The sequence below is a fragment of the Nicotiana attenuata genome, chromosome 2 (assembly GCF_001879085.1).
Source record: "Nicotiana attenuata strain UT chromosome 2, NIATTr2, whole genome shotgun sequence".
In the NCBI taxonomy this organism is placed as follows: Eukaryota; Viridiplantae; Streptophyta; class Magnoliopsida; order Solanales; family Solanaceae; genus Nicotiana; species Nicotiana attenuata.
In genome coordinates this window covers 74,025,480-74,052,009 of record NC_031990.1, presented here as the reverse complement: position 1 = coordinate 74,052,009, position 26,530 = coordinate 74,025,480, and the positions used below count along the sequence as shown (strand labels likewise).

The 26,530-nt window shown below is 34.5% G+C and overlaps 3 protein-coding genes across 8 annotated transcripts; all 3 read left to right on the top strand.

Annotated features, from left to right (window-relative positions):
- On the top strand, nucleotides 5,233-9,382 carry LOC109212685 (glycosylphosphatidylinositol anchor biosynthesis protein 11). The gene is made up of 8 exons (XM_019376359.1): nucleotides 5,233-5,525; nucleotides 5,630-5,695; nucleotides 5,816-5,858; nucleotides 5,987-6,041; nucleotides 6,417-6,465; nucleotides 6,829-6,896; nucleotides 6,984-7,092; nucleotides 8,785-9,382. Exons 1-8 carry the CDS (start codon nucleotides 5,328-5,330, stop codon nucleotides 8,896-8,898), a joined length of 702 nt encoding a protein of 233 aa, XP_019231904.1. The 5' UTR covers nucleotides 5,233-5,327; the 3' UTR covers nucleotides 8,899-9,382.
- On the top strand, nucleotides 11,325-19,481 carry LOC109212660. Of its 4 annotated transcripts, none has more exons than XM_019376337.1 (7): nucleotides 11,325-11,476; nucleotides 13,027-14,373; nucleotides 15,739-15,954; nucleotides 16,460-16,534; nucleotides 16,647-16,706; nucleotides 16,852-17,085; nucleotides 18,598-19,481. In XM_019376337.1, exons 2-7 carry the CDS (start codon nucleotides 13,041-13,043, stop codon nucleotides 18,819-18,821), a joined length of 2,142 nt encoding a protein of 713 aa, XP_019231882.1. In that variant the 5' UTR covers nucleotides 11,325-11,476; nucleotides 13,027-13,040; the 3' UTR covers nucleotides 18,822-19,481. The 4 variants fall into 4 exon arrangements, with proteins under 4 accessions (XP_019231882.1, XP_019231894.1, XP_019231887.1 ...); XM_019376349.1 differs by having other exon boundaries at nucleotides 12,961-14,373; XM_019376342.1 differs by having other exon boundaries at nucleotides 11,789-14,373.
- On the top strand, nucleotides 21,666-24,770 carry LOC109212637 (protein HEADING DATE REPRESSOR 1). Of its 3 annotated transcripts, none has more exons than XM_019376311.1 (4): nucleotides 21,666-21,764; nucleotides 21,910-21,997; nucleotides 23,858-24,183; nucleotides 24,308-24,770. In XM_019376311.1, exons 2-4 carry the CDS (start codon nucleotides 21,925-21,927, stop codon nucleotides 24,512-24,514), a joined length of 606 nt encoding a protein of 201 aa, XP_019231856.1. In that variant the 5' UTR covers nucleotides 21,666-21,764; nucleotides 21,910-21,924; the 3' UTR covers nucleotides 24,515-24,770. The 3 variants fall into 3 exon arrangements, with proteins under 3 accessions (XP_019231856.1, XP_019231864.1, XP_019231852.1); XM_019376319.1 differs by having other exon boundaries at nucleotides 21,672-21,764; nucleotides 21,919-21,997; XM_019376307.1 differs by having other exon boundaries at nucleotides 21,689-21,997.

Sequence of the window (26,530 nt, the reverse complement as noted above, 5' to 3'; positions counted from 1 at the left end):
TAATGCCCCCCCCCCCCCCTCAACTAAGCCTTTTGAGAGCCATTACCCTCCTGGACGCTAATGTGGCAAACTGTGTTGGTGCACTCGCCCGCCACGTGGATTTTTCTATATATGTGGCATCTTTTTTGAAAAAGAAAATATATTTCTACCTTTTTAAGTATGTTACTTTTTTATATAATTCCTTTGAATACAATTTATAATAAAACTTGAATAGAACTACATTATTTAGGCTAATTTTTTTTTAATTTGGCTAAAAATAATAAAGTTTAGTTAATATTTTTTTGAATTTGACCTGAAAACAAAGATTTATACAATTGAAATAACTAGTCAAGGCATCTAAACATTTATAAAAATACATAGTTTGAAATTAATTATTTTGGCTATAATATTTTATATAAATCTAAATTATGGTGTTCTAAAAATATACTTTTTACATATTTTACTTGAAAAAGTAAAATACGCAGTTGAAATAAATAGTCATTGCATCAAAGAAGAAATAAAAAGAGTGAACAATTGCAAGAAATAACTTATTATTTCTAATATACTTGTTGCTCTAAAAAAGTACTTATTGCAGCAATGCAGGGTAAGGCTGCGTACGATAGACCCTTGTGGTCCGACCCTTTCCCGGACCCCGCGCATAGCGGGATCTTAGTGCACTGGGCTGCCCTTATTTTTTATTGCTTTAAAAATGTATCCATAGAGTAAGTTATTTTTTGCAATTGTACTCTCTTTTTATTTCTTCTTTTGATACAACAATTATTTATTTCAACTGTGTATTTTTACTTTTTTCTGGTAAAATCTGTAAAAAAAGTATATAAAAAAATGTAGAGCTATATAAAAATTATAGACAAAATAATTAATTTGAAAACATGTATTTTTATAACTTTTTAGATGAATTGACTATTTATTTCAATTGTATAGATCTTTATTTTCAGGTCAAATTCAAAAAAAGATTAACTAAAAATTTATTATTTTAGCCAAATAAAATATTCATCCTAAATAATGTAGCTCTATCCAAGTTTTATTATAAATTTTATTCGAAAAAATGTATCTAAAAAAGTAACAAACTTAAAAAGGTAAAAGTATATTTTATTTTTTATGAAAAAACCCCACATATACAGGAAAAATCCACGTACATACTTAAAAGGGTAAAAATATATTTTATTTTTCGAAAAAATGCCACATATACAAGAAAAATCCACGTGGCATGCGAGTGGATCCACACAATTTGCCACATCAGCATCTAGGGGTAATGACTCTCAAAAGGCCTAGTTGAGGGGGTAATTAAGACCACGAATAGTTTAAGGCTGTAACTCTAGGTGGGTGATAAGGTATTTTGCCTTTCAAATAGTGTATAGGAAGATAAGAGGGGTTTTGGCATTGCATGACAACCTAGACTAAATGGCATAAAAAAGCCCAACTTATTATTATAGGCATCTTATGGCCTGCATTTGTGTTTTAATTAAAAAAATCAATTTTGTATAATAAAATAGGTTAGACCTTCTCCCCGTAATTACTCTCTCTCTCTCTCTCTCTCTCTCTCTCTCTCTCTCTCTCTCTCTCTCTCTCTCTCTCTTCTCCATATCTCCTCGTTCTCTCTCTTGACACCAGAAATTTTTAGAGCAATTGGCATAAATAAATGCCCAAAGAATGAATCAACCATGAAACTGAATTCTCGTCGCCCGTTTTCGAAGTTGTCACAAAAATTTTTCATTCTCACTTAGCATTAATGGAAGAAATCAGGCCAACTTTCTACAAATTTGCACAAAAAAATTGTCTAGAAAAGAAATATTCTGTTTTGCATCGAAAGAGGAATGAATTTGGGTGACTATACACATTCCAAGTTTTTTGAACTATCGAATTTGGGTGAATACAGATCTCAGTGTATATCAACTGATATATCAATATATATATATATATCTGTTTATTTCATGTATATCATGCATATTTATATACATGTCTATGTATATCAATGAAAATATTGTGTGATATACACTGACATGCAATGTGATATATATGTCTATATATATCAATAAAAATCTTGTGTGATATACGCACTGATATATAACAGCCAAAATACGTATTGGTGATTATTTGCGAAATGTATTCACAATTTTATTGTCGCTCTTTGTGTATATCAAATGAATATTAAATTTTATTTTCCTTCTTTGTATATCCAAACTATGAATTTATAAATATAGTTATTCAAAATTTACTGTTATCTCTATACTAATGTATATCATAATAAAAAAATTATATTATTTGTATATCACATTGTATAACATATCAAATAATGTGTGTACCAAATATATATATCATAAATTTATTTTCCTTCTTTGTGTATATTAAAAAATTATTTCCATCTTTGTGTATCAAAAATTTATTTACTCCCACGGTTATATTTATTATTTTTATGTCTTAGAAATTGCTCTAAACTTATATACATTGCTACATTGAAGAAAAAAATAAAATATCAGAAAAGGATATAAAGAGATTCTGGAAAATTTTAGATACTTTTAAAAGGAAATAAAACATAATTTTCAGAAGGATGGTTGCAACCAATTAGAAGAGAGGAGAGAAGATAGATTCTTTAATAAAGAAAACTAAAGAGAATAAGGCACCATTTATGGAAGAAGATACGGAATGCAGTAGTGAAAAAACGGTTGCCTTACATGATGCACAACGAAGTAACGGAGAGAAGAGACAAAGAGCGGTTCTTATTGCTATTTTTAAGGAAAATAACTTTGGTTATTGGGTGCCAATTTTTTTGGGCTACTATTGCTAAACCTAATATAAGGCCAACAAATTACCAATTCTCCTTATGTGTCATACCATGCCATTTTCTCAAGATAAAAATCCCTTATTTCAATAGGCAAAAAAATGGGCTATTAAAATTTGGGTGCCTATAGACGGTATACTATAATAGAAACCTATTTACCACCTTTATTTAAGTTCCTTATTAATTACTTTGTATATCTATATTTACAAGTTATATACATGGCCTTAAAAAGGAAAAAAATTAAGATGCCTTAATTTTAACCCATTTCCGAAAACCCTTCCCTACATTTAAGATTCTGTTTCTTTTTTCTCTCTTTCTTAATAATCACCCAAAACCTCTCTTTTATACTTATATCACCCAAATTTCCGGTTCATTTCCTTTTCCAAAGATTTTCAGACCCAATTTTCCTCTTTCTTAAATTTTACTATTCACCCGAAATCTCTATTTCTTATTCATACACTGTAGACAAAATTCGGAATATTGCTAGAATCAAATTGTGGGTAAGTTTTGAATCTTGGTTTCTTTCTTTCTATAATCTTTATTGTATGTGACTTGTATATGATACATTAATACCCAAAGCAATACTCGATACAATACTAATACAATTATAATACGATTATATTAGATTGTTAGTGTAGAGTTGTGATTGAAACTTGAAGAAGATGAAGATTATAAGTGTATCACAATTTTTCAGAAATGTATCGTGATTGTATTATAATTGTATATGTATCATAGTTGCTGCAGAAATTGTATTACAATTGTATGGTAATTGTATATTCATTGTATATTATTACGAGCAATTGTTAGTTCATGACGAATTTCACAGTTTGTATCACAAATATATGATAATTTTATATTGATTTATGAGTCAATTACTTAAATGGTCACTCAACAATCCCAAAGTATCTCCTAAAGTCACTTTTCTTTCGTTTGTAACAACAAAATTACTGGACTATGCATATTGCACTCAGAAAGTCACTCAACTAGATTTTCCAAATTTTAGATTGCCAAATACCTATTTTACCCTCTAAATTATAAACATTTATCTTCTTTTTATTTTTTTTAAACTTTGTAGTATTAACAACAAAAATTAAAAAATTTATTTACACAATTTAGAATGAAAGAAAATGAAGGTTGTAAAATATATATTCCATGCACGTAATATAAAAATAATTATTTAAATAAAAGGAATTTTTATAATATACATTATATATTCCTGAAAATTATGCTCAATTATATTATTCTGTTTCTACCAGCTTTCCGACGACACAAAGTTATGTCGCCGAAAAGCAGAGGGACTATCTGTATAGGGTAAAATATGCTATGTTAAGTCGTGCATGGAATATATATAATATAATTGAGCATAATTTTCAAGAATATATATAATATATATTATAAAACATCTTTATTTAAATAATTATTTTATATTACGTGCATGGAAAATATATTTTATAATATTTGTTTTCTTTCATTCTACAACAATAACAACAACAACAACAACAAAAAATCCAGTTTGATCCCATAAATGGGGTCTGGGGAGGGTAGTGTGTACGCATGCCTTACCCCTGCATCATTTTATTTCATTCTATATTGTAAATAATTTTTTGAATTTTTGTTATTAATACTAAAATTATTATTACTAACAAATTATTCTAATTAATATTTTTACTATGCTCATTATTTTGTTATTCCAGCATATTATATGCTTAAATACTTTTTATTTTTATATATATTTTATAAATAATATTTATTTATTTTATAAGTAAGTCCATAGTGTAAATTAAAAAGGAAAATCGTAATATTGAAAAGTTTAAAAAAAATAAAAAGAAGATAAATGTTTATAATTTAGAGGGTAAAATAGGTATTTGGCAATTCAAAATTTGGAAAATCTGGTTGAGTGACCTTTTGAGTGCAATAAACATAGTTCAGTGACTTTGTTGTTACAAGCGAAAGAAAAGTGACTTTAGATGATAATTTGGGATAGTTAAGTGACCATTTGAGTAATTGACTCATTGATTTATTAGTATTGTATCAGGTATTATTTTGGGTATTAATGTACCAAATACAAGTTAGATACAATTGGGATACAAGTATGATACAATTATGTTTTAGGATTGATGTATCTAATACAATTCAAATACAACTATAATACAATTATCATACAATTTCTGAATATTTTTTTAATTTTTAATAATATAAAGTTGCCAGCAATGGCGAGAAGAGAGAAGATGGAGATTTTTGACGTAGCTTAAGGGATTTTTGATGTAAAAAAAAGGAGAGAGAAGAGGAAAGGGAAAAAAAAGAAAGAATGTAATTAAATCCCTTAATTGAAGGCACTAATGATGAGGTGGGAGCCTTTTAAGGAGCAATGTATATAATTTGTAAGAAAAATCTAGATACTTATTAAAAACTACAAAACGAACAGAAATAAATAAGTTCCTTTTGTTGGCCCGTACCCAAGGCCCAAATTACTCTCCTGATTTAAATTCCAAGGAGTTAAGAACAAAACGGTTTTTGGTTCGTTTTCCAGAATCGAAGAACGAAAAATATGGACAAAATGAAGAAGAAGAAACATCAGGATGATCCAAAAGGTGGAAATGCGATATTTTTGTCTGTATCACCATTGAAAGCTCTTACTCTTCATCTGATCTGTGGAGTAGGGTTAGGTTTAGCTTTCTGGGTAGCTGAACACATCTACGCCGTCGATCTCATCACTCATCCATCGCAAACGCTTCGTCTGATTTCTGTATGTTTCTCTCAATCCGCAAGCATTATAATATACTTCCCATTCATTCCTTCTTATTTTCTTTCTTACATGTTCCTTATTTTGATTCGAATTTAGTTTTTCAGGTGTTTTTGGCTCCAATAGTGATTCTTCTTTACAGTCACCTTCGACACGATAGGAGCCAATGCTCTGTAATCCTAATTCTATTTCCGACTTCTTTTTATTGATTTTTTTTTTTATTTTATTTCAATAGTTACATTTTACACACTTTTTACTGTAATTTGATTCGAATTATTTCTGGCTTCTCTCAGTACGTCAAAGCTATAGGACGAGGCCTGCTGGCGCTTCCTGCTGGTTAGTTTTAGTTATAAACAAGTTCTCCTTACTAAACTTGCCTCCACGGTTTTGAGACATATTATCAATATTATTTGTCAAAGATTCATCTATTAATATGCGTGAATTATGTTATATCATGTTTGTAGGGGCCGTAGTAAATGCAGCGGGAGCTGCTATATTAGGAGCACCTGTTGGTTTCGAGTATGTAATGCTGTACATGTGCTTTGAGTCATTTATAAGGATACTGAATTGAACCCATAGTTGAGGTTGGATGGGAAAATAGATGTGATGACAATGTCATTGCCTGATCATCAGGCATGTTAAGTGCTCTTTGGGTTTCACAAAAACGCCAGAGATTAATAATTAAGACATTCTATTGAGTCGCTTTTATTTCTCACACCGGATTCCAGTCTGAGCTTTTGTCGATTAGGAGTCACTTTGTGCTGTCCTGTCCAACCTCAACTGGGATTATGTTAATACGAATTATAATGGTTTTCTGTTACTTTCTCTTTGTTATAGCTTCTGAAATGCTGTAGTTCTTAATGCTAAGCAGTCTTTGATCCTGTCTTATCACAGGTATTTTCCCAAGACCCTTAATTGGTCTCTTCTGATGTCACTGCTCACTGTAAGTATTAACTACTAAGACCTACTATTTACTGCTTGAAAAGATTTCTCTGGCTTATAAGCCAGGGGGATATTACAACAGTTGTAGTCTGTTTAGTTGATTCATCTCATGGTTACAGAAAATATGGTCGAAGTCTTTAAGAGAAAAAAAGAAAAGAAAAGTTAGCAGGGAAATCCTGGGAATTATCACATTCAGAAAGCTGACAAAATGATAGGATACTTTGACTACTTAGATCACACATTGATGAGATGTAGCTTTGATATTTTATCCTTGTTCATTTTTTCTCCTATGGTGTTTAGCTGTTTTATTTATTTTCTATTTTTTTCTGGGATAAGTAAATTTAATAAAATGTTGGTTTGGTAGTTTGTACCAGCAGCTTGTGTTTTCGGCTCATCATGGACTGATTGGCACCGTGTATTTGCTAAAACAAAGTAATTTCCATTTCGTCATCCTTGGGCATTTAATATTTTATATCTAAGAGCTGTGGTAGAGCTCATTTGGCATGTTTGTTCTTGCAGGACAAATGGGTCCACAGACTGTATGATCTGTCTACCAGCTCATGGAGCTGTTATTGGAGCGTGGTTTGGTGCTTGGCCGATGCCACTTGATTGGGAAAGCCCATGGCAGGTATGTTACCTAATTGTCGCGGACTCAAGTTCACAATATAGAGATTGTAGTCCATTTTATGGTGCAAATTTTTTGAATTTCAAATGCCTTAATTGCATTCACTAAAGCTTCAGTAATCCACCGTACAATCTTTTGATAGTCTGGCAATAGAAAGATATACAGAAGTTGCTCAGCATGCCCTTGTTTATATTATACTCCCTTTTAAAATAGTCTTCTCTCAATTCATTTTAAGAAAAATTGAGCCACCTCAATGAACCTTGCACACCTTAATGAACCTTGCACACCTTAATGAACCTTGCACATATAGAAGTAGGATACACAGGCAAAGCATCTGATATGCATTCCTAATTATCCGTGATGGTGCATTTAGTTAGAAGAAAATAGAGTTTTTCTAGGAGTGGATATGAACAGAAATCAATCAAATATTGAAGCTCTTTTTTTGCATTCTCTCTTTGGATTTGTTTGATAGCATGAGGGTTATATGGAGTTGTTTGTCCTGTTTTCTTTTCATTCTTTTTATGCTTCCTTGGAGAGGGTTCCCACTTCATCGGTGCCCAGATTAGTATCAGTGACCCTTATGGAACACACACACACACCTGCTGGAAACCTGTTTATGTTGCTCTGGACTCTTCGAAGCGAACTATGTCTTTAAATGAGAGGTGTTAAGAATCTGCTAAATGATGTTTTTAGAGAGACTAAGCTAATAGATCATTTACCTTAATAAAGTATTAAATCCCGCTATATCAATATGAATGCAAAAGATAAAGTGATCAAAAAGAGAGAAGAGAAAAGGTCGGCACTCTGTGGCCTCTTTTCCCGGGGCGAGATCAGATTGCACTGCTATCTGTAAAATTCTTCACTCGAGTAAGGGCACCACTTTAAGTGTGCTTTGTGAACAAGATCTCCATGTGCCATGCTAAGATTATTAATAAACTATAACAGCTCGTGTTATATCCCGATTCAAGGAGTTCCCAAGATACCCCTCCCAAAAATCATCTGTTTTTCAGTCACGTGGTTTCACCTTTTGGTGTTAAGCCCTCCTGTTGTGTTTTTGTCATGTGAGTATACACATCCATTACAGAGATATGGAATTTGATTTCTTTTTCTTGCTTATGGTATGTTTGTATAAATAAAAATAAAAGCTAATTGATTATGCCTCAAAATGAGTGCATCTTCCATCAAAATACCATTTATGTTTTTCCTCCTCGCTCAAAAAATTTATCAAATCTTACATCATTTATATGTGTTAGGTAAATGGAAACAATAGCAGTTAAGGCGAAAAATGAAAGAGGGAGGCAGTTTTATACCAAGAGTTTGTCAGAAATTTGGTTATATCAAGTTGTGTTTTAGTTCTAGTTAGCTCTTGGTAATTTTTTGTATCTTAGATGTGCCAACTAGTAGCTGGTGCATGTAGCTTTGCTTGATTAATCATTTAATCTGCATTTTCTTCCAGTTAAAAGGGCCACGGTTATTAGCGACTCACTGGTTCCATTGGTGCTTGAATCTTATTCCTCCAAACTATGTATTTTCTCTCCCTAGGTTTTAGAAGTGGCAGCGGACATACTTTTTATATTTTGGTTATGCGCTTCTGAAAAGATTGGTTTTTCTATTTTGTGGACCTCTCAATGGGATTGGAAAATGTTTTAGTAAGTTGTTTGTTCTCATTCATGGACAATTGGTATTTTCATGTAGGAATGGCCTATTTGTGTGACTTATGGAGCTATAGCTGGTTATCTCGTGGGGCTTGTGGCATCCTTGGGCTGCATTTTCTTCCGTAAGCGCCAGCAGTATCTAAAAGAAGAGTAGAGTCTGGCTTCTGAGAATTAGCCGTGAAGGCTCTTGATGCTAATAATAGTCTTGGGACGAAGTTAGGCCTTTGGTACTCGAGCCAAATAGCAATATGATATCCAATTTTGCTCTCTTTCTATATTCAGTATATCTTTCTTCTTTTTTCTAGAGTGTAGTCCATTTCTTTAACACATTGAGAAATGATGTTCAAGAAGAGATACAGAAGTTCCTGAAGGAAGTTTTTGCAGGATGCATGTTAGTAGATCAAGCCGAGGGTCTATCTTTAACAGCCTCTCTCTACTTTCACAAGGTACGGGTAAGGTCTGCGTACACACTAACCTCCCCAGACCGGGGTCACATTGAGTTTGTCGTTTGTTTGGATGTTAGTAGATATCTAGCATTTTGCTTCTGTTAACTTGGACATTTATGGATTTGTAAATTGAACCACTTGTGTGCACGTCTCTCTGGACATTCAGGTAACTACTTACAAGTTAAACACATACGCTCTCTCTTATTTATGCTTTCTGATGAATATTCCTTTTTCCTCTCGCAAGATTGCTTTTACTATATTCATCCACATCATTTGCCGTCTCATTGCAATCTCTACCAGGACTTTCAGAGTTGGGACCTAAGTTTTGTGGGGTCTCAATTTTTTCGTCCCCTTTTCCCTGTGTTGAGAAGAAAGAGAAACACGTCTCAAGTTCAGGATTTGTTGAGATTCCTAACGATTTTCTATTTTACTTTTTTCCTGTTTGAAGCGAAATCTCTACCTTTCTTTCTTGTCTAATTTTTCCTTTTAGTCTATCAACTATTTCCGGTAAAACCACTTGTTTGAAATGTTTTCCAAAAATCAAACCTCGGCGATATTTAACCGCTTAGAAAAAACAAGGTGTTATCTACACTATACTTTTGATAATCCACTCAACCCCCACTTCCCTTAGCAACGAAGACTTGACAATGGACGTAGGATGGACACGAGGGTGGTGACATCTCAGTGCTGACATTGTAAATATAGTAATAGTGTCCTAATTCTCAATCTCGCTTTGTGCGGTGCCATGGATAATAATTATTTTGTGAAGTAGGGCCATGACCAAAGACTTTGTCTTTGTGTTTGTCTTATTTCCTTTTGAATTTTCTCCTTCTTTCTCTAGAATTGCTTCCTTTTAAACCATTGTTATAATGCGAAAGGCCACTAGCAAAGTAACTACCCAACTATTAATTTGACCGATATGATATATCTAGTGACCCTTCTGTTAGAACGAAGCGAAAATAAGCTTTCAAATTCAGCTCATGAAATTATAATTTGTCCAACTTGTTCAAAATTAAGCGGATTGGGTGAGACATTTATGCAATGTAAGGTCAATTTGAGCTTATTCCAAGTTAGCCAGTCTGAAAGTTTAGGTCAATTTGGCAGTTTAGCTCAGATTGTGCCTAAGTCAACTCATAACAAGATTAATCAAAACATAAAACCTAAAACCTTTTCGGAGTGCGTGTGTCAAATTGACTAATTTTCGTTGTGAATTTGGATATAGATTTTCTAATTTTTTTGAAGTAAAATTTATATGTTTAGAAATCATATAAAAAGTACAATAAGTCACAATAATTAACAATCAAATTATTTTTTTTTTAAAAATGGTCAAAGATAATCTTATCTGACTCCCCAAATAGTAAAAGGTTTTCTTTCTGAAATAGAAGATAAAGTATTTAAAATTTGGCTGGTTAAGTACAGTCATGATAACAAACTTAAAGCCTTTCTTAGTTTGGTTAGTAAGTAAACAAATTATAAAAGAAAAAATAAAGAGATAAAAAAGAATTTAAGCTAGACTCTAGGGTTAGTACCAACTATTTAGCTCGAATTGACTCGTTCATTTTGACCAAAGATAATTTTAAACTGAGTTATGATCAAAGTGTTTATTAATTCAGTCAATTTTAATTTACAATTTATTCCAACTCACTTATTTAACGCCTTAAATTAAAAACAATGGACAGTCTAAACGGCATTGATCCATTACCTAGGTCCGCGTTCTAATTACGCCAATGTTATATTCGAATTTGCTTCTAACTCCAAAACTACCCTCTCATTTTAACTTGGAAAGATGAAAAGCTCATACTATATCAAATTATGCCACGGTCAGAGGATGTGGTACGGTGAATGAGACTTTTCTTTCCTTAACTAGAGGTTTCGGTTTCGAGTCTTGCGTATGAAAAATCTCTTTTGGTGGGGAGCACTTTCCCACAAATGGGGTCCTGTGCGACGCGAATCCGGATATAGTCGGGCTCAAATCCGGATACCGGATCATAGTGGAAAACCAAAAAAAAAAATGATACCACGTCAGCATGAAGTTCAAGCCACAAGGTAAGCTTTTTTGAGTCCACGTGTCATAGAGCAAAACAACAAAATGGTCCCACAACCGAAGCCTTTAAAAACTCTAATATAGAGCCCCTATAAGCGCCAAAAACGCACACACATAAACATACCACCCTCAAACCCCAAACACCACACCCTACCACCACTCTCTCTTTCTAAAAACCCCCTCACTCTCTCTCTAATTTCTTACTTTCGAAAATTTCTCCGATCAGATACAAATCATCACCGGTACGAATTCTTCTATACCGATGGGCCAGCTCGTATCGATTTCATCTATCTGCTTAACTTTTGAATAAATCTTTTGTTTTAATTTGATTTTTTTTTTTTAAAAAGAAAATTGGTTGGGTTGGGTTTGTGATTAATGAAGGAGATTAGTGTTGCTATCAGTTCCTTATGGTGCAGAGTCAGTTGTACTCTTTGGATTGTTGCAAGTTGCAACTTTTGTATTTGTTGTTTGTTCATTAAGGTTGTCCTTCCGTTATTGAGTTCTCATAATAACAAAGAGGATTTTATGGGTGTCTGTTTTTCTCCATTTTCCAGGTTTCACTATTCTTGAGTGCCGTGTGATGGAATCTAGGGTTTATAACGCCCAAGAGCAGGCAATAGAATAGTTTGTGTGTTATGCATACAGGTTGATTTTAGTACGTCTGGGTCCTTTTATTTTTTGGTTGTAATTTGGGCGTTTGATGATATGCTAGAACTTCGTGATTTATATTTGTTTTTGTCCCTGGAGGCTGGGTTGGGATCACATTACATGTAGTCTACTGCTCTAAGTAGTTAGCCTTTAGTTTCCGCGATTGGCATATCAGAAACTTGCTTCGCGTATATCTCAGTGTTGAATAGCGATCAATCAAAAAAATATATAAGGGAGAATTAATTCAGTCTTGATCAATGAGGACAGCTCAAGAATTGGGCAGTCTTTATTCTGCGGTATCTCTTTAGTATTTTATGCATTTTGTCCCCATTTTGCGGCCTTTCGACTGTGAACTTTGATGTAATTTCATTTTCTGTGTATTCACAGTCGGTTCATCTTGTTTTATTGCTGTGCCAATCTGGTGATAATGTGATTGTTCTCATCTTTATTAGCAGTGGAATCTATATGGTTAAAAATTATTATGGTTAAACTTGCTTTCCTCGAGTATTTTGTGATAGTATCACATATTGGTCTTCCAACTATGATGTAATTGCATTACTTTGATTTTGTTGAATCTGTTTCATTAGTTTTATTTTTTAGCCAATTGGAAGCAAATGTGATTGATTTTACCCTTCTACAATGGAAGTAAGTTGGCTCTTCGAAATTGCTCACATCAAAATACTCTAGGTTCTTTGACACCAAAGTGGACCTCTCCCCCAACCCCAATAGAAAAATTTGTTCAATCAGCTAATCTCGAGAATAGTTTAGAAGATCTTCTTTTTTCTATGTGCATGGGTGGATGTAGAATTCAATCTAGGGGATCATCTAAACCCGTTAGCTTTGGCTCGGACCCTGCATAAATTCTTAATAATTTACAAGATATGTACAAATAATTGATTCGAACCCAGTAAAACAAATGAGTTGTGGTAGAATCCCGAACTCAAACTCATAAGGTTCAAATCCTGAATTCGCTTCTATCTATGTGCAATTATAGTTGTAGCCGTTGGTCAGGAAGAATTGGTGGAGCATTTAAGTATAATCGCTTTATGCTTTTCTTTCTCTTTGTCGTCTCCTCTAGTTTATGAAGTGGATGTCGTTATGTGAATGGGAGAAGTCAAGCTTGCCTTTTGATTTAATTGATCAGATCCAAGTTATCCAATGGGATGTGACAAACCAGAGAACTTGCCAGACCCTACTTCATTTCATGCTTTTGATGATCTTGCCCTCAGCATCAGACAAAGTGGAGCTGTTGATTATAACGGTGTTGTCCAAGGTGGGTTCAGTTCAGGGGCTAATGTCACATCCTTCCCTTTTGTATCTCCGCCAGCGGCCCGTCCTCTTCCAGGAAATGTTAATGAGATGAACAACTTTCAGATGGCCAATTTGAAGAATCTCTATAGCTATCATCACCAGCTTGAAACAAATTTGGCTAATATTAGAAATATTGCTCCCAGCTTTCCCGCTCCATCAGGAATGCCAAATTCCATGGGAAATGCAGCAGAGATATACCATTCAAATATGAATAACAACATGCTGACCTCCGATAGTTTCTTGAATGAAGCTGTCTTGTCCAAGGGAATTCAAAATCCAGGGGTCAGCATGAATTTTATGCCTATGCGAAGCAATGCAGCTGGATGTTTTGAAAAGGCTGGGAAAGCCACAGGTATTAATCAAAATAGCTTGCAGGCAAGTGGAACTCCTTTTGACATAGGGTATAGCATGCAGACTACTAAAAGTATTAGTGGAATAGGAATTCACAATGATGTCAAGGCCAATCCTGTTCCTTTTTCTTCCCCAGAAAACATTGATGGTAGTTTTCTGACCCTTGGAACAGGAAGTAACATAGATAATAGATCAAAGTTTAGATTCAGTGCCAAAGAGGTCAGCAGCAGACTGGGTGAAGCTGTCTTGTCACAAAGTAACAACTCTCATGTCCAACAAATGAAAAGAAATATCTCAAGTTTAGCTCATGGTGTTCCTGGTGGTATTCCAAATATCAATTGTGATAGTGGTGGTTTGCCAAATTCAGCCAGGAATTTCGGTGTTTCAACCTGCTCTTCAAACAATAATGAAATTGTGCTTGCTCCAGGCTCTAGAATAAGTGCACCTCCATGTGTTAACTTAACGCCAGACACGCGACTTAATTCTTCTAACAGCACAAACTTAGGTGCTGTTGGTAAAGCTGATCTAAGACTCTCTGAACCTGGTCCCTTCAAGTGCGTTCAGGGTGGTTTGCCTCCTCCTTCATTGCCATTTAGCAGCAGTTCAACATTACCCCCTCATCTTGGATATGCTAGAACAGTGGCAGCTCCTGAATCTGCTCAACCTGTTTGGGTAGCAGCTCCTTTATCTGCTCAACCTGGTTTGGTAACAGCTCAACCAACTATTAAGCAGCAGAGTAACTGTTACACAAACATATCCAGGAACCAATCTTTCATGGAACCTCTTATTCTCGGTCATGGTGGCAGCGGAGTGAGGCAAGACCATTTAGGTGTGTTTATGAATTTCTATTTCTGTTTCCTGAATTTACCAGTTATCAAGTTATCCATTTCGTACTTTACCACTATAGCTTATGGTGACAGTTGATTATGATTGGATTTCTTGATCCTATTTTCTTTAGTAGAAATTTATCATTACGGTAGACAATGACCTTTCTTTTCTAGGATAAGCAGCCTGCTGCACAAGGCATCCCGCGTTCATGCAGGATACGGGGAAGGGACGCACCCCAAGGGGTGTGACGTAGTCTTTCTACCTTAATGTAAGCATTCGTGGCTGATTTCAGAGCTCGAATCCGCAACCTATAGGTCACACGGAGACAACTTTACCGTTGCTCCAAGGCTCCCCTTCTCTTCTTTTCAAGGATGATTAATTTTATTTTGAGGCGAGGGATTTTAGAGTATGTGCATGACAACTGAAATAGCTGTTTATCAAAAACAAGAAGAGATCGTTTCTGCTTACCGTGTCAGAATTCCTAAGATATTCATGGGTCATATGGTCTAAGTTGGCAGCTTCCAGGACAATCCTAGGATATGTTTTTGCATCCTTAACCAAACAAACATGACTATGGACAGTCCGTTTACCTCATTTTAAGGAAATTTTACAGGTGAAATTTACTTGACTGATATATTGTCAATCATCGATTTGATAAGAAGTATTATCTCTCTTTTTTAAATACTCTTCACATGGTATCAACTCCTCTACAAGATTCTAGAGATTTAAGTAATTCATTTTCCCGGTAATTGGTGTTATGCCAAGTGTTTCTAAAAGCGAAGAGTGCAAAAGGTGACAAGGTCTGGGCTTGAAGTGAAGAACACAATTTACAGATAAATCAAAAAAATACACAAGGTCTGGGCTTGAAGTGAAGAACACAATTTACAGATAAATTAAAAAAATACGAAACATATACGAATTTAGTACTATGATAAATAATAGTCATATTGTATTTTAAATAAATATTTCTGCACCCAACATAGAACTATTCTATATTAATTCAGCTCCTTTTTTGATAAGGATATATTAATCCAATTCCTTCAAATTTTAGTTTGATCACTTCTTGCTGGAATCACTCTATGCGTCATTGTTTGAAGCGCATACTTCCTTAAAGCGCAGGGCTTCGCTCATGAAGCGAAATACGCGAAATATGATAAGGTCTATGGGCTTGAAGTGAAAATCATGAAGAGAAGCGTACAATCTAGTAAAGGGCATATGTCCTCATGGCTACATGCATGACCTTTTTTTAGTTTCTCTCATATATTTGTATTCTTGTCCTTGTGGATTCTACAAATTGCCTAGTTGTCTAATGCAATCTTATTGACTTACTGTGGTACGTAACAATGTTATGACCAAATATCTTCAGGTCAGCAATCTTTGGTTAATGTTCCGCATCCTTGGGGTAATAACCTATTTCCGGAAAGAATGGGTGCTCATATTGCGGGATGGAGTGGCATCCAACCTGCCCCTGGCAATCTATTTCCTAAGAGGCTAGGTGTCCAGCTTAATGATGGGGTTATTTCTCAAGCTACTCGAGAAGGTGTTCTTCCCGGGATGGGAGGCATCCAGCAAATTAGAAAGGGTAAATCATGTTGAACTATTGTGGCATGCACTTGTACTTATTTGCTAAAAAAAGGATATCATATCTTCTTTTTTTGATAATGAGTTTATCGGATAAAAAAAGAAGCCAAAAATATATTAAGCTTCCATGAAAATTTTGGTTAGGCACTGCTGGGAAAAATAATGTGGCAGATGATGATCTATAGCTTCCATCAGTCATAGTGGTTGAACTTCATTTATAGCTATTTGGACTTGCTGAAATACTGAGGCAGATTAGGCTTGTGTTAGATGGATCTTTAATATGATTTGACGTACCCATGTTGAACAGGGGTGTGTATTGTGTGTGGATTCTTCAGAATACACTAAAACCAGAAGAAAAAAATGCACCTTTGCAAATACTTGCACTATCCCATATTGGATATTTACTCATAAGCGAATCCATGGAACTTTGAGATCAGAACATTGTGCAGCTTGAGTTTACATTTTCTTCTCATTTTTTGTTTTTTTCGATGGCAATAATTTTGTAGGTAACTCATATCAGTCTCGAGATCATGGACCTACCATGCACCCCACTGGACTTCTTCACCCCCCTTTGGTTATGGGTATCTGCTAACTTTGTTCATATCAGATACATGCTCCAGTTTGTTTTTCTATGTATTCAAAGTGATCTGACCTCTGCATAACATCTGAAGAGATTGTTCTGATGTCGTCTAGGTCAGCCTCATGGTGGTTCAGCGGCTAAGTATAATGTTACTGGACTACCCTATCATGCTGGTACGCCACATACCCTTTCTAAGGAACTCTCTTTGTTGGTTATTTTATTGACAATGTCTGTCATTTGCATCTTTGGTGGCGTGCCCTTTATAGTGCCAAAACATGCTGATTCCTGATTTTTGCTTGTAACATTTGCTACACCCAGGTCAAGGCATTCCAATTTCAAAGGTTGATGCAACACCTCAGGCTTCGAATATTCATGCCCATGTTTCCCTTAAAAGAAGAGCAAATGGAGCCCCTCCAGTTGCTCCGATGTGTCAGCGAAGGAGAACATTGGCTCAACATAGATATCAACAGCTGATAGCACAGAGGCAGAGCTCTAATGCTCCAGTTCCTGCCTCTTCTCCTTCTCTTCCTTTGACGCATTTAAAGTGCCAAGGTATCTCAAGCAATCTCACATCTGTTTTCTGTATTTTTGAAGTGTAATTAATTTGTTAGTCTTTGATCTTCAAGATACTGGTTCTTGTGCTTTCCATTGTAATGTGGTTTGTGTTGTAACTCTCGGAAACAATGTGCAATTTGTTTCTTCACCATGGAAATGTACACGACCTACATTGTTCATTAGCATTTCCACGAGTTCATCCTGGAGGACGTCAGTGTTTTCTTCTCCTGCTCTGACTTGATCAGTCATCTAGCTGTATTATGTATGTTGATGTGCTGCATCTCTGTTGTGTCTCTATTTCTTCTGACATCTATATCGCTGTAAATTACAAGTTTTGACACCATAGATGTGACTATAGACGTCAGCTACATGGCCAGCCATGTGCAGGTATACAGTAAGGTACAGATCTAGAAGTTGGATTTGTCATCATCACCTAAATTTCAAGATTAGGAGCTGGGATAGGCTAATAATTGTATAGTTTGATATAGGAGTATATTTTAGTAGTTAAACAGAGAAGTCACTAAACCAAGACATATTGTTGAATATATTCTTAATAAATACTCCATCTTTTTCAATTTATGTGAACTTATGTTTTTTTTTTTAGTCAGTTTCGAAAAGAATGAACTCTTTCTAATATAGAAACTTTTAATTTAGGATTTCAATATTACTCGTAATGAGAAGCTTTCACAGCCACACAAATGATAGGTCATGTTGTACACTATAAGTTTCAAAATATTTATAACCTCAGAAATGTTATAGCATGTTTACAACCACAAGTTTCAAAAGTCTTCTCTTTTTCTTATCCCGGTCAAATAGGTTCACATAAATTAAAATGGTGGGAGTATCTAATATCTTATCCCGTAAGTGTATCTTATTAGATGATAGTTTTCTAGTACTCTATGTGAATACACACACACAAAAGGCGACGACAAAAAAACAACTACCCTATGTTTCTCCATTATAGTTGTGGGCAACACACTCTATGTGAATTTAGCAAATCTGGTATGTATTCCACACCCACTGGCGGAGGCAACCTTGTCCAAGGGGTGTCCCTTCGTCGGAAATTTTTAGGTTCATGTTTATATTTATATGTTGAATCCCCTTGTCTTCTTCGTGTATTTACTTCTTTATATTTTGACTTCTCTTAGTGAAAATTCTGGCTCCACCACTGTCCACACCCATATCATGTTGGATCTATATGGGTGTTGTTCTTTGGTGTATAATAGTCAATCAATTATATGTGCTGTATGGGTGTAGATCTTTGGTGTATAATGTGCTGAGTGTGTAATGTACTCCACCATCTATTTTTATGTCATTTCTCTTCTATGGTTTATCAATCAGGCTGTGTGTATGGCTGTCCACAATGCCTTGTTTCTATTACAAACATTCTATTCAAGGGTTCTCCTACAAACTTACAGTTCAAAAAAAATAGCATTGTACCCATTGTACCCATTTTACTGCTTAATGTTACTGTTGAAACAGCATTGTAATGTTGGAAAATTTTAGCAGATTCTGAAGAATCGGCTCAACAACCCATTGGAGAAAAGTGCCTGTTGTGCAAGAGGGATGTGGCATTCAACCCCGAAGGCCCTGTGTCTCGGCCCGCTGTTCCACCAGCTGTTGCTGTTCTTCCCTGTGGACACGTATTTCATGACCATTGTCTGCAGATTATCACCCCAGAAGACCAGTCAAAAATTCCTCCTTGCATTCCTTGCGCTTTAGGTGAAACATGATATGATCTGTTTCCTCAAATTCTTTTGGGACGGGAGTGGGGCTTAAATTTTGTAATTTGACATTGCAAAAGACAATGAAAGGGCTCCCAACTTTTTGTAAAGGGTGTGAACAGGATTAGGGTATAGTTCGTGGAACTGTACATATAGGAGGTGGTGACAATAGAGCCCCATGGGTAGAGATTATCCCCATTATGTAAAGTTACATAGAACCTCAGGTTTTGACCCCTGTGAATGACACAACTATTAAACTGAACATCCAACTTACAGCTGTTTTCTCGAGCCGAGGGTCTATCAAAAATAGTTTCTCTACCTTCATCAGGTAGAGGTAAGGCAATGCGTACACTACCCTCCTAGATTTCATTTGTGGGTTTATATTGGGTTTTGTTGTTGTTGTATCCAAGTTACAACTGATCTCGTCAACAATGACATCTAATTTATTCATTAGGAGTACTATCCATTAGATTTCTACTCCTGTGGATTCTGGTGGATAACTCACCGCAAGTCACTCTGACGAGGATCGGTTCTACAATGAGGAGGTATTTGAACCACTGTCTCTGTTTCTACCCCTACATTCAAGTGGGAACTCATATTTTCTTAGGATCGGGTTATAGTCCTTTGTTTCTATGTTGGACTTCTTATTTTTAATTCTTCAACACCTTCCATCCCTCGAGTCAATTGGTTTTGTGGCTCTTTACTAACTTGTCTTTAGTTTTATGGTCCTACATCTTTTTTTACACAGAGAATATTTACTTTTACACATAAGAGATCTAAAAAGGTCACTTTCTTAAATTTAAAATTGTAAAGGGACATGATGTACAAATAGCACTGAAAAACCATAACATAAGCACATTTATTTACGTACTTAATAATACAGCAATTCAAAGTAAACTGGTGGGAAATTTGACATGTTGCCATGTGCAGGTATACTATTGATTCGTCTATAGAGAATATGCTATTGGCATTAGATGTTCCTCTTTTTATAGCTTTACTAGCATACAATTCTCTTATAGAACCTTGAAAATGTAGGACCTATAGCAAAAGCACCGACATAATTAGAACTTAATTCATAGGCTTTTCTTTCTTTTAGGATACTAATTTTTGGACTGTATTATCAATTAATATAAAATTTTAAAAATATTACATAAATATTATTAAAATATATATTTGAGTCGTAAAATGAAATTCAAGGAAAAATTATAAGCACTATGAATATGGATCCTATTTAGCTAAATATTTAAAGGAAGATGATAGAGATGAGTATGGATCCCCAAATACCCACAGCTAATATTGAATCCACATTACAATTGCAACTTAGACTCCAACTGCTAGAGCATGTTATTCTTGAAATATAACTTTGTGTATAAATGCTAGAATTTCTTCAAAATTTTATAAATTCTTGTAGTGAAGAAAATGGAGATGATAAAATAAATGAATTTCAGTTTGTAACATAAACAAGTTGCAACAAAAAAGTAAAACAATTGCTGGTGCATTTTGAAAATTCACTCACGTTCAAAATCATGATGAATACATGGGAAAAGATCCTTTAAAACCTTACACAAGGAATAATAGCTTAAGGCTTCAACAATAAAATAAACCAGGAGAACAATTCAAAATTGAAATGACAATAATTACAAAAAAGGAGAAAAACTACAATGAGCAGTTTGAATGCAAGCTGCCAAACCTAAGCCTACAAGTTGTTAATCTGAAGGAAAGATAAAAATAAAAAGTTTTATACCCTACAAATCTGCTATACTGGAGATGCCAATCCACTCACGATATTAGATAAAGTTAGATTGATCTTTAAATATACTTGAGGAGAACTCTATGTCCACTTATCATCTCCGTGCACAACTCCAATCACTGATGCCACAACTTTTTAAGTTACCAAGGCATTTATCTCTCAAAAAATGTATTTATAGGCCAAGAATCATATTTAGAGTAATCTAAGAAATTAAATAACCATGCTTTAGGAAATGAGAAGTTAAATAATCAGTAATATATACGCTTTACATACAACCCCATCAAAATAAACGAATTGAACACCTATTAATGCAATTAATTAGTCTCTTCATTTTTTTCTCATGTAGTCACATTAATTCAGATTACATAACTAAATTGTTAATTTTACTTTGGTGCGTATATCTACAAATTTAGTGGTTTAAAGAATAAATAATGATAGCTAAGGAGAAAGGCTTTATGTGAAGGGTAATTTGGTCAATTAACTTTTGAAGAATATTTTGGTAAAATAACTTCACCTAAAAATTTCTTACTTATAATATAGTATGATATGATTTATAAAACATCAACTTGTTAATTTGGAAACATAATTCAAATAATAAAGAGAATAAGCAGGCCTAACCCATTAGCTTTGGGCTAACATTCAGCCCGAACCCGTATATCCTTTTTAGAAAAACAATACTACCGTATAGTTACTCTAAAAGAAATAGCCGAAAAAATATATTTTTTTTTATGTATTTTTTGTGTATATATATATATATATTATATAAAAAATATATAAATTTTATATACTTTTATAATTACGAATATAAATAATTTTAGCTACGGCTAAAAGATATGTTTGCCATCTATCCTTTTGTTATTAAATTCTTAGACCGTTTGACCGCGGGTATTTTTTTTAGAGAAATCACAACAACCCAGGTGCATTTTTCCCAACAAGAAAAATTAATAATTTAAGTTCGGCAAAAAATAGGGTGGGATCCGGCATGGATAGGAACACAAAACAAGAAAAACAAACATCACCGTAAAAAACAAAAGAACAACAAAATCAGGTCCGTTGATTTGGCTTGATGATTTCGTCATCGTCTATGCTTCTTTCTAACCATATCTTGTTTACTTGTCAAAAAAGGCCTCAATATTTGTTGTGTGATGAAATAGGTGGGTAATAACGCTTCTTCCTCACACATACAACGACAACCAGACTAGGTTCAACTCCTACGCTATCGATTCTCTCTCTCTCTCTCTCTCTTCATAGCTCATAGAACTGTAGAATTAAAAGAAAATTAGTGTTTTATTTATTCATCTCTCTGTTTTTTATGAGATTTTGAAAGTTGAAAGGTGTTTTATGGAGGAACCGAAGCTGAAGATGGAGGGGATTTTGGAGGGATTTTCACCTGTTAATACCACTCCTGTCTTCTGGAAGTCTAGAAAACGATCTGGTACTTCTCTCAGACCTTGCTCTTAATTTTTTTCTCCGTCGACTAGTAATTTAAGATCAATTAAACTACTAATAAACATGTTGATTGCGCGTATTTATATTCATTTAAGACGGAATTTGTCGAAAATTTGTGCTAAGTTCTCTGTGAGTTGCATGCAGAACACTAGATCTCTCTCTCTCTCTCTCTCTCTGGTTATGTTAGGAAAATGATATCTTCTCTATTAGGATTACTTCTTTGCATTTTCCTCTGCATAAGTTTTTCGTTAATTCATGTTCTTTCCTTTTTTCCGGTAAAAGGGGTAGTTTGGGACATTAGAGGTTAGGTGTAGGTTTCGTACAACATTAGCAAGATTTGGTGGCGACTTTGCCGACACGTCAATCGTCATTTCTATATTATAGCTAATTACAAAGCTTGAGCTTTGAATAAAAATCAAATTTTGAAAATTAGCTTATTGGCATTAATAATTTTGATTTTAATTGTTTTTGGTTGTCTTTGTCGTGATGAATTGGCACTCGTGTCCTAATAAATTCATTACATGTTTCTTCTGCGAATTTTCACCTTAGCGCTAAGGAATTTCCCTGTATAAACTGCAGCAAATTCCTCTAATTGTATTTTTGTTTTTAAAAGACTAATCTTTTTCACACGGATCTATTCTATGATGACTTGGTCCTGCATTGTTGAGTTTTGTAAATTTTTGTTTTGTACGCATGTTGTTTTTCCCTTAGTGGACCCTTTTAATTATTTAGATATTCTTGGAGATACCTTCAACAATATAATGACTTACCTAGCTTTAGAAAGACATGAGAAGAATTCTCCAAATAAAAAATAAGAAAGTTTCAGCTAAATTACTTGGATCTTTTTATTAAATGACACCCTGATAGTTTTTTCAAGAATGATTGTCAAATAGCAGTCTTATTTCTTCCCGGATCAACTGGAGAAGATTAGTGGTAGATGAACTCTTGAACTTTGTATGGAAATATTTAAATAATTATTTTTATATTACGTGCATGAAATATATATTTTACAACCTTTATTTAATATACAACCTTTATTTTCTTTCATTCTGAATTGTGTAAATAAATTTTTGAATTTTTGTTGTTAATACTAAAATTATTATTACTAACAAATTATTCTAATTAATTTTTTTACGACGCTCATTATTTTGTTATTCTAGCATTATATATGCTTAAATACTTTTTATTTTTTAAATTTATAAATAATATTTATTTATTCTATAGGTAAGTCCATAATGTAAATAAAAAAGCAGAAAAATCATAATATTAAAAAGTTTTAAAAAATAAATAAAAAGAAGATAAATGTTTATAATTTAGAGGGTAAAATAGGTATTTGACAATCCAAAAATTTAGAAAATCTAGTTGAGTGACTTTCTGCGTGCAATAGACATAGTTCAGTAACTTTGTTGTTACAAACGGAAGAAAAGTGACTTTAGGAGATAATTTGGGATAGTTCAGTAACCATTTGAGTAATTGACTCTTAAAATTGCTATAATAGTAGCATCTGATTGCATAAGGAATTGTTTATGTACATGAGAGTGGCTGAAACAGAAGAGAAATTAATGTCCTTCCACATCATGTGACCTCTATAAACCCTGTCAGTTTTAGTTTAGTGGTTTCAATTATATAGCGAACTTCTAAGTTCTAATCATGCCCACGGTTGATCTTTGAATTTGAACCGGTCAACAACTTCTGAACATACTATAGTTGTGCTGTTTTTGTCGAAAGTCCTGTTGCATGTCATGCTTTGCAAAGATAATAGAGTAATGACTATACGCGGAATCATTACACAATTCACATTTTGTATAATACCTGTGTCATGCTAAGAAAATACTTCACCTAGTAGCCAGTGGGAAGAACTTGGACAACCAAGTGACTGCTAAAGCTGATGAAACACCTCAAAAACAAGAAGAGTCTTCAACTGATGAAAAGATGCAGGATTCCAACCCCTCTACTGAACTTTCCGAGCGTAGAAAGGCATTATTTGAACCATTGGAACCGGTTATGAATGCAAATGGACGAAGGCCGTTAGCTGAATCTTTGCTCCCTCCGCCAGACTTTGATGCTGCATGTTACCCTAAAGGTTGGCTTGCTGGAAAGAAACGGAAGCTTGTAAATGTGGATGTTGTTGAAAGTATGCGAAGAATCGCTCTACAGGAAATGAACAGAAAGGTGCTGTTCTCAAAATGACCATTTTCTCTCCAATCTTGTTCTGTTTTTCGCAATCCCTTGATCAAGTTTTCGTCTTGCGCAGTTTATATTCAATTGAAACACTAAGCATGTGATAATGCTGCAGGATCGTGAAATAGATGGTCTGAACGAACAGTTAGAAGCAGATGCTCAATGTCTGGAACATCTGCAAATACAGCTGCTAGAAGAAAGAAGCAAGCGTGCCGATGTAGAGAGACAAAATGCTATGTTACAAAGCCAGATAGATGTGCTTATGAACATGATACAGGAGAACGACGATGGCATTGATGATGAAGGTACAGATGATTCCTAGTTAGTAGGCTTCTTTATTCTTTTGTAGACTTCTTTAGACAATAATAGGACGGATATAGTAAGTTTCTGTTGTGCTGTCAAGATGTATTTATATCTGTTTTAAGAATGCCACCAGTACTTTGCAATATTATGTACTGTTTAATTCTAAGATTACTTCTAATATGGTGGTATATGTTAGACTTTCTTTTTTCATTATTAAACTTTGTGTCTGGTCAAACGCAGTCAAATAAAATAAAAGGAAAAAAAGTGTTTGATTATGAACGGTGACTCTACTGAATGCCGCAGCGAATGCTGTCCCCGCCCATTTAGCCATTGGACTCTTCATTGTGTATCCTGCTCGGTCACGCTTCTTTTTGGATAAAAGTGCCTATTTGTTTTGTCGAAAGTGCTTGTTTCAAAGCTAAGTTGTTTGATCAACTTTTAGAAGAAAAAAAAGTACTTTTGAATGGAAGCAGAAGCAATATTTGAAAAGCAGAAAAAAATAATTTTTCTCAAAAACATTTTTTTTAAAAATATTTCTAAATTAATTTTAGAAGCTTGCCAATGTTACGAACGCAGCTGAATTAGGAAAGGGAAGTGGAAATATCTAGAAGAAATGGGAAAGAGGCGTGTATATTAGGGTTTGCTGGAGTGAGTCACGTGAGCTACACATGTCTATTAATAGAACGATGGAGTGAGTCACGTGAGCTACACATGTCTATTAATAGAACGGTGTCGTTGCATCCAGTAAAAGTGAACGGTCGAGATTCAAAACCTTAGTTACAATCCAAGGGTTGAGATTAGACTTCAACATATTAAATAAAATCATTGAAGAACTTTCAGAGGCAGTTATGATTCTGGTAAACTCCTAACTACTTCTCATTCTCTCTTCTCACTTCTCATTTCTCTCTCTCTTCCTCACGCCTCTTCTTCCTTCTCTAATTTCAGGTAACCGCCATTGGAGCAGCTGATTAGAGCTCATTAGTTTAGCTACTATATTACATTCTTCTGTACAATTGAGTGTAATTTGGATTCTTCTATCAATAATACACACATTTGCTGCTTCTATAATTTCCTAATCTAGTATATTACAACTTGGTATCAGAGCTTAATCCTGGCAACATGACAATACCAGAAACTCGTTCAAAAGTTACAGAAGAAACAGTGAAGAAGATTGAAAACCAGCTTCAAAGTTACATCGAGTCCAATGGCTCAAAAATGGAGGAATTGGGTAGAAAATTAGACTTGTTGATGGAGAAAATGGTTCACCACCATGATGGAATTCTGGGCAGTGCACGTAGTGATGGTCTTCAGCTGGATAATTCAACAAGTCGGCCCTATAAAGGGGAGTACAACGAGCAGGGCAGATCTCAGAGGAGCAATCATTATGCTAAGTACGAGTTTCCCTATTTTGGTGGTGATGATCCCGGTTCATGGTTGAGGAAAGGTGAAAGGTACTTCCACTATCATCGCATCCTGGATCCAGAGGAGAAATTAGAGGTAGTATCTCTTCACTTGACGGGTAAGGCTGAATCCTGATTTTTCTCCTATCAAATTAGCCAAGGAACAATGAAATGGCATGAGTTCACTGAAGAGATTTGTAAAAGATTTAAGGGAGCTAGTAATAGTAAATTCAATCTAGTGGGAGAATTTAAAAAAATTGAACACAAAGGGTCAGTAGATGAGTATTTGGAGAAATTTGAAGACCTGAAAGCATGGGTACTGATTAGGAATCCTACTATCCCTAAAGAATTTTTTTAGAATTCTTTGTGGAAGGGCTTAAAGAGGAAATTAGGCATACTGTTAAAATGCTAAATTCATTTTCTTTAAGCCAAGTTGTGGATAAGGCTAGACATCAAGAGAATTTATTAAGTGCATTAAGTAAAAAAGAAAGAGGACAGTGGAACAAAGCTACCACTTCATATCACCAACAGAAATTAGAGGAGGAGGGTTACAAGTGGGAAATACCGGTAACAGATTATTTGAAACTAGGAGAGCTCAGGGATTATACTATAAATGTGGGGACAAATATCAGCCA

Coding starts and splice junctions, on each gene's coding strand:
- LOC109212685 (XM_019376359.1), top strand. CDS start 5,328: ATGGACAAAATGAAGAAGAAGAAACATCAGGATGATCCAAAAGGTGGA. Junction 5,696..5,815: donor ACGATAGGAGCCAATGCTCT/GTAATCCTAATT, acceptor GGCTTCTCTCAG/TACGTCAAAGCTATAGGACG. Junction 6,466..6,828: donor TTCTGATGTCACTGCTCACT/GTAAGTATTAAC, acceptor TTGGTTTGGTAG/TTTGTACCAGCAGCTTGTGT.
- LOC109212660 (XM_019376337.1), top strand. CDS start 13,041: ATGGGATGTGACAAACCAGAGAACTTGCCAGACCCTACTTCATTTCAT. Junction 16,535..16,646: donor TCACCCCCCTTTGGTTATGG/GTATCTGCTAAC, acceptor GATGTCGTCTAG/GTCAGCCTCATGGTGGTTCA. Junction 16,707..16,851: donor TGGACTACCCTATCATGCTG/GTACGCCACATA, acceptor TGCTACACCCAG/GTCAAGGCATTCCAATTTCA.
- LOC109212637 (XM_019376307.1), top strand. CDS start 21,904: ATGGAGGAACCGAAGCTGAAGATGGAGGGGATTTTGGAGGGATTTTCA. Junction 21,998..23,857: donor GAAGTCTAGAAAACGATCTG/GTACTTCTCTCA, acceptor TTCACCTAGTAG/CCAGTGGGAAGAACTTGGAC. Junction 24,184..24,307: donor TACAGGAAATGAACAGAAAG/GTGCTGTTCTCA, acceptor ATAATGCTGCAG/GATCGTGAAATAGATGGTCT.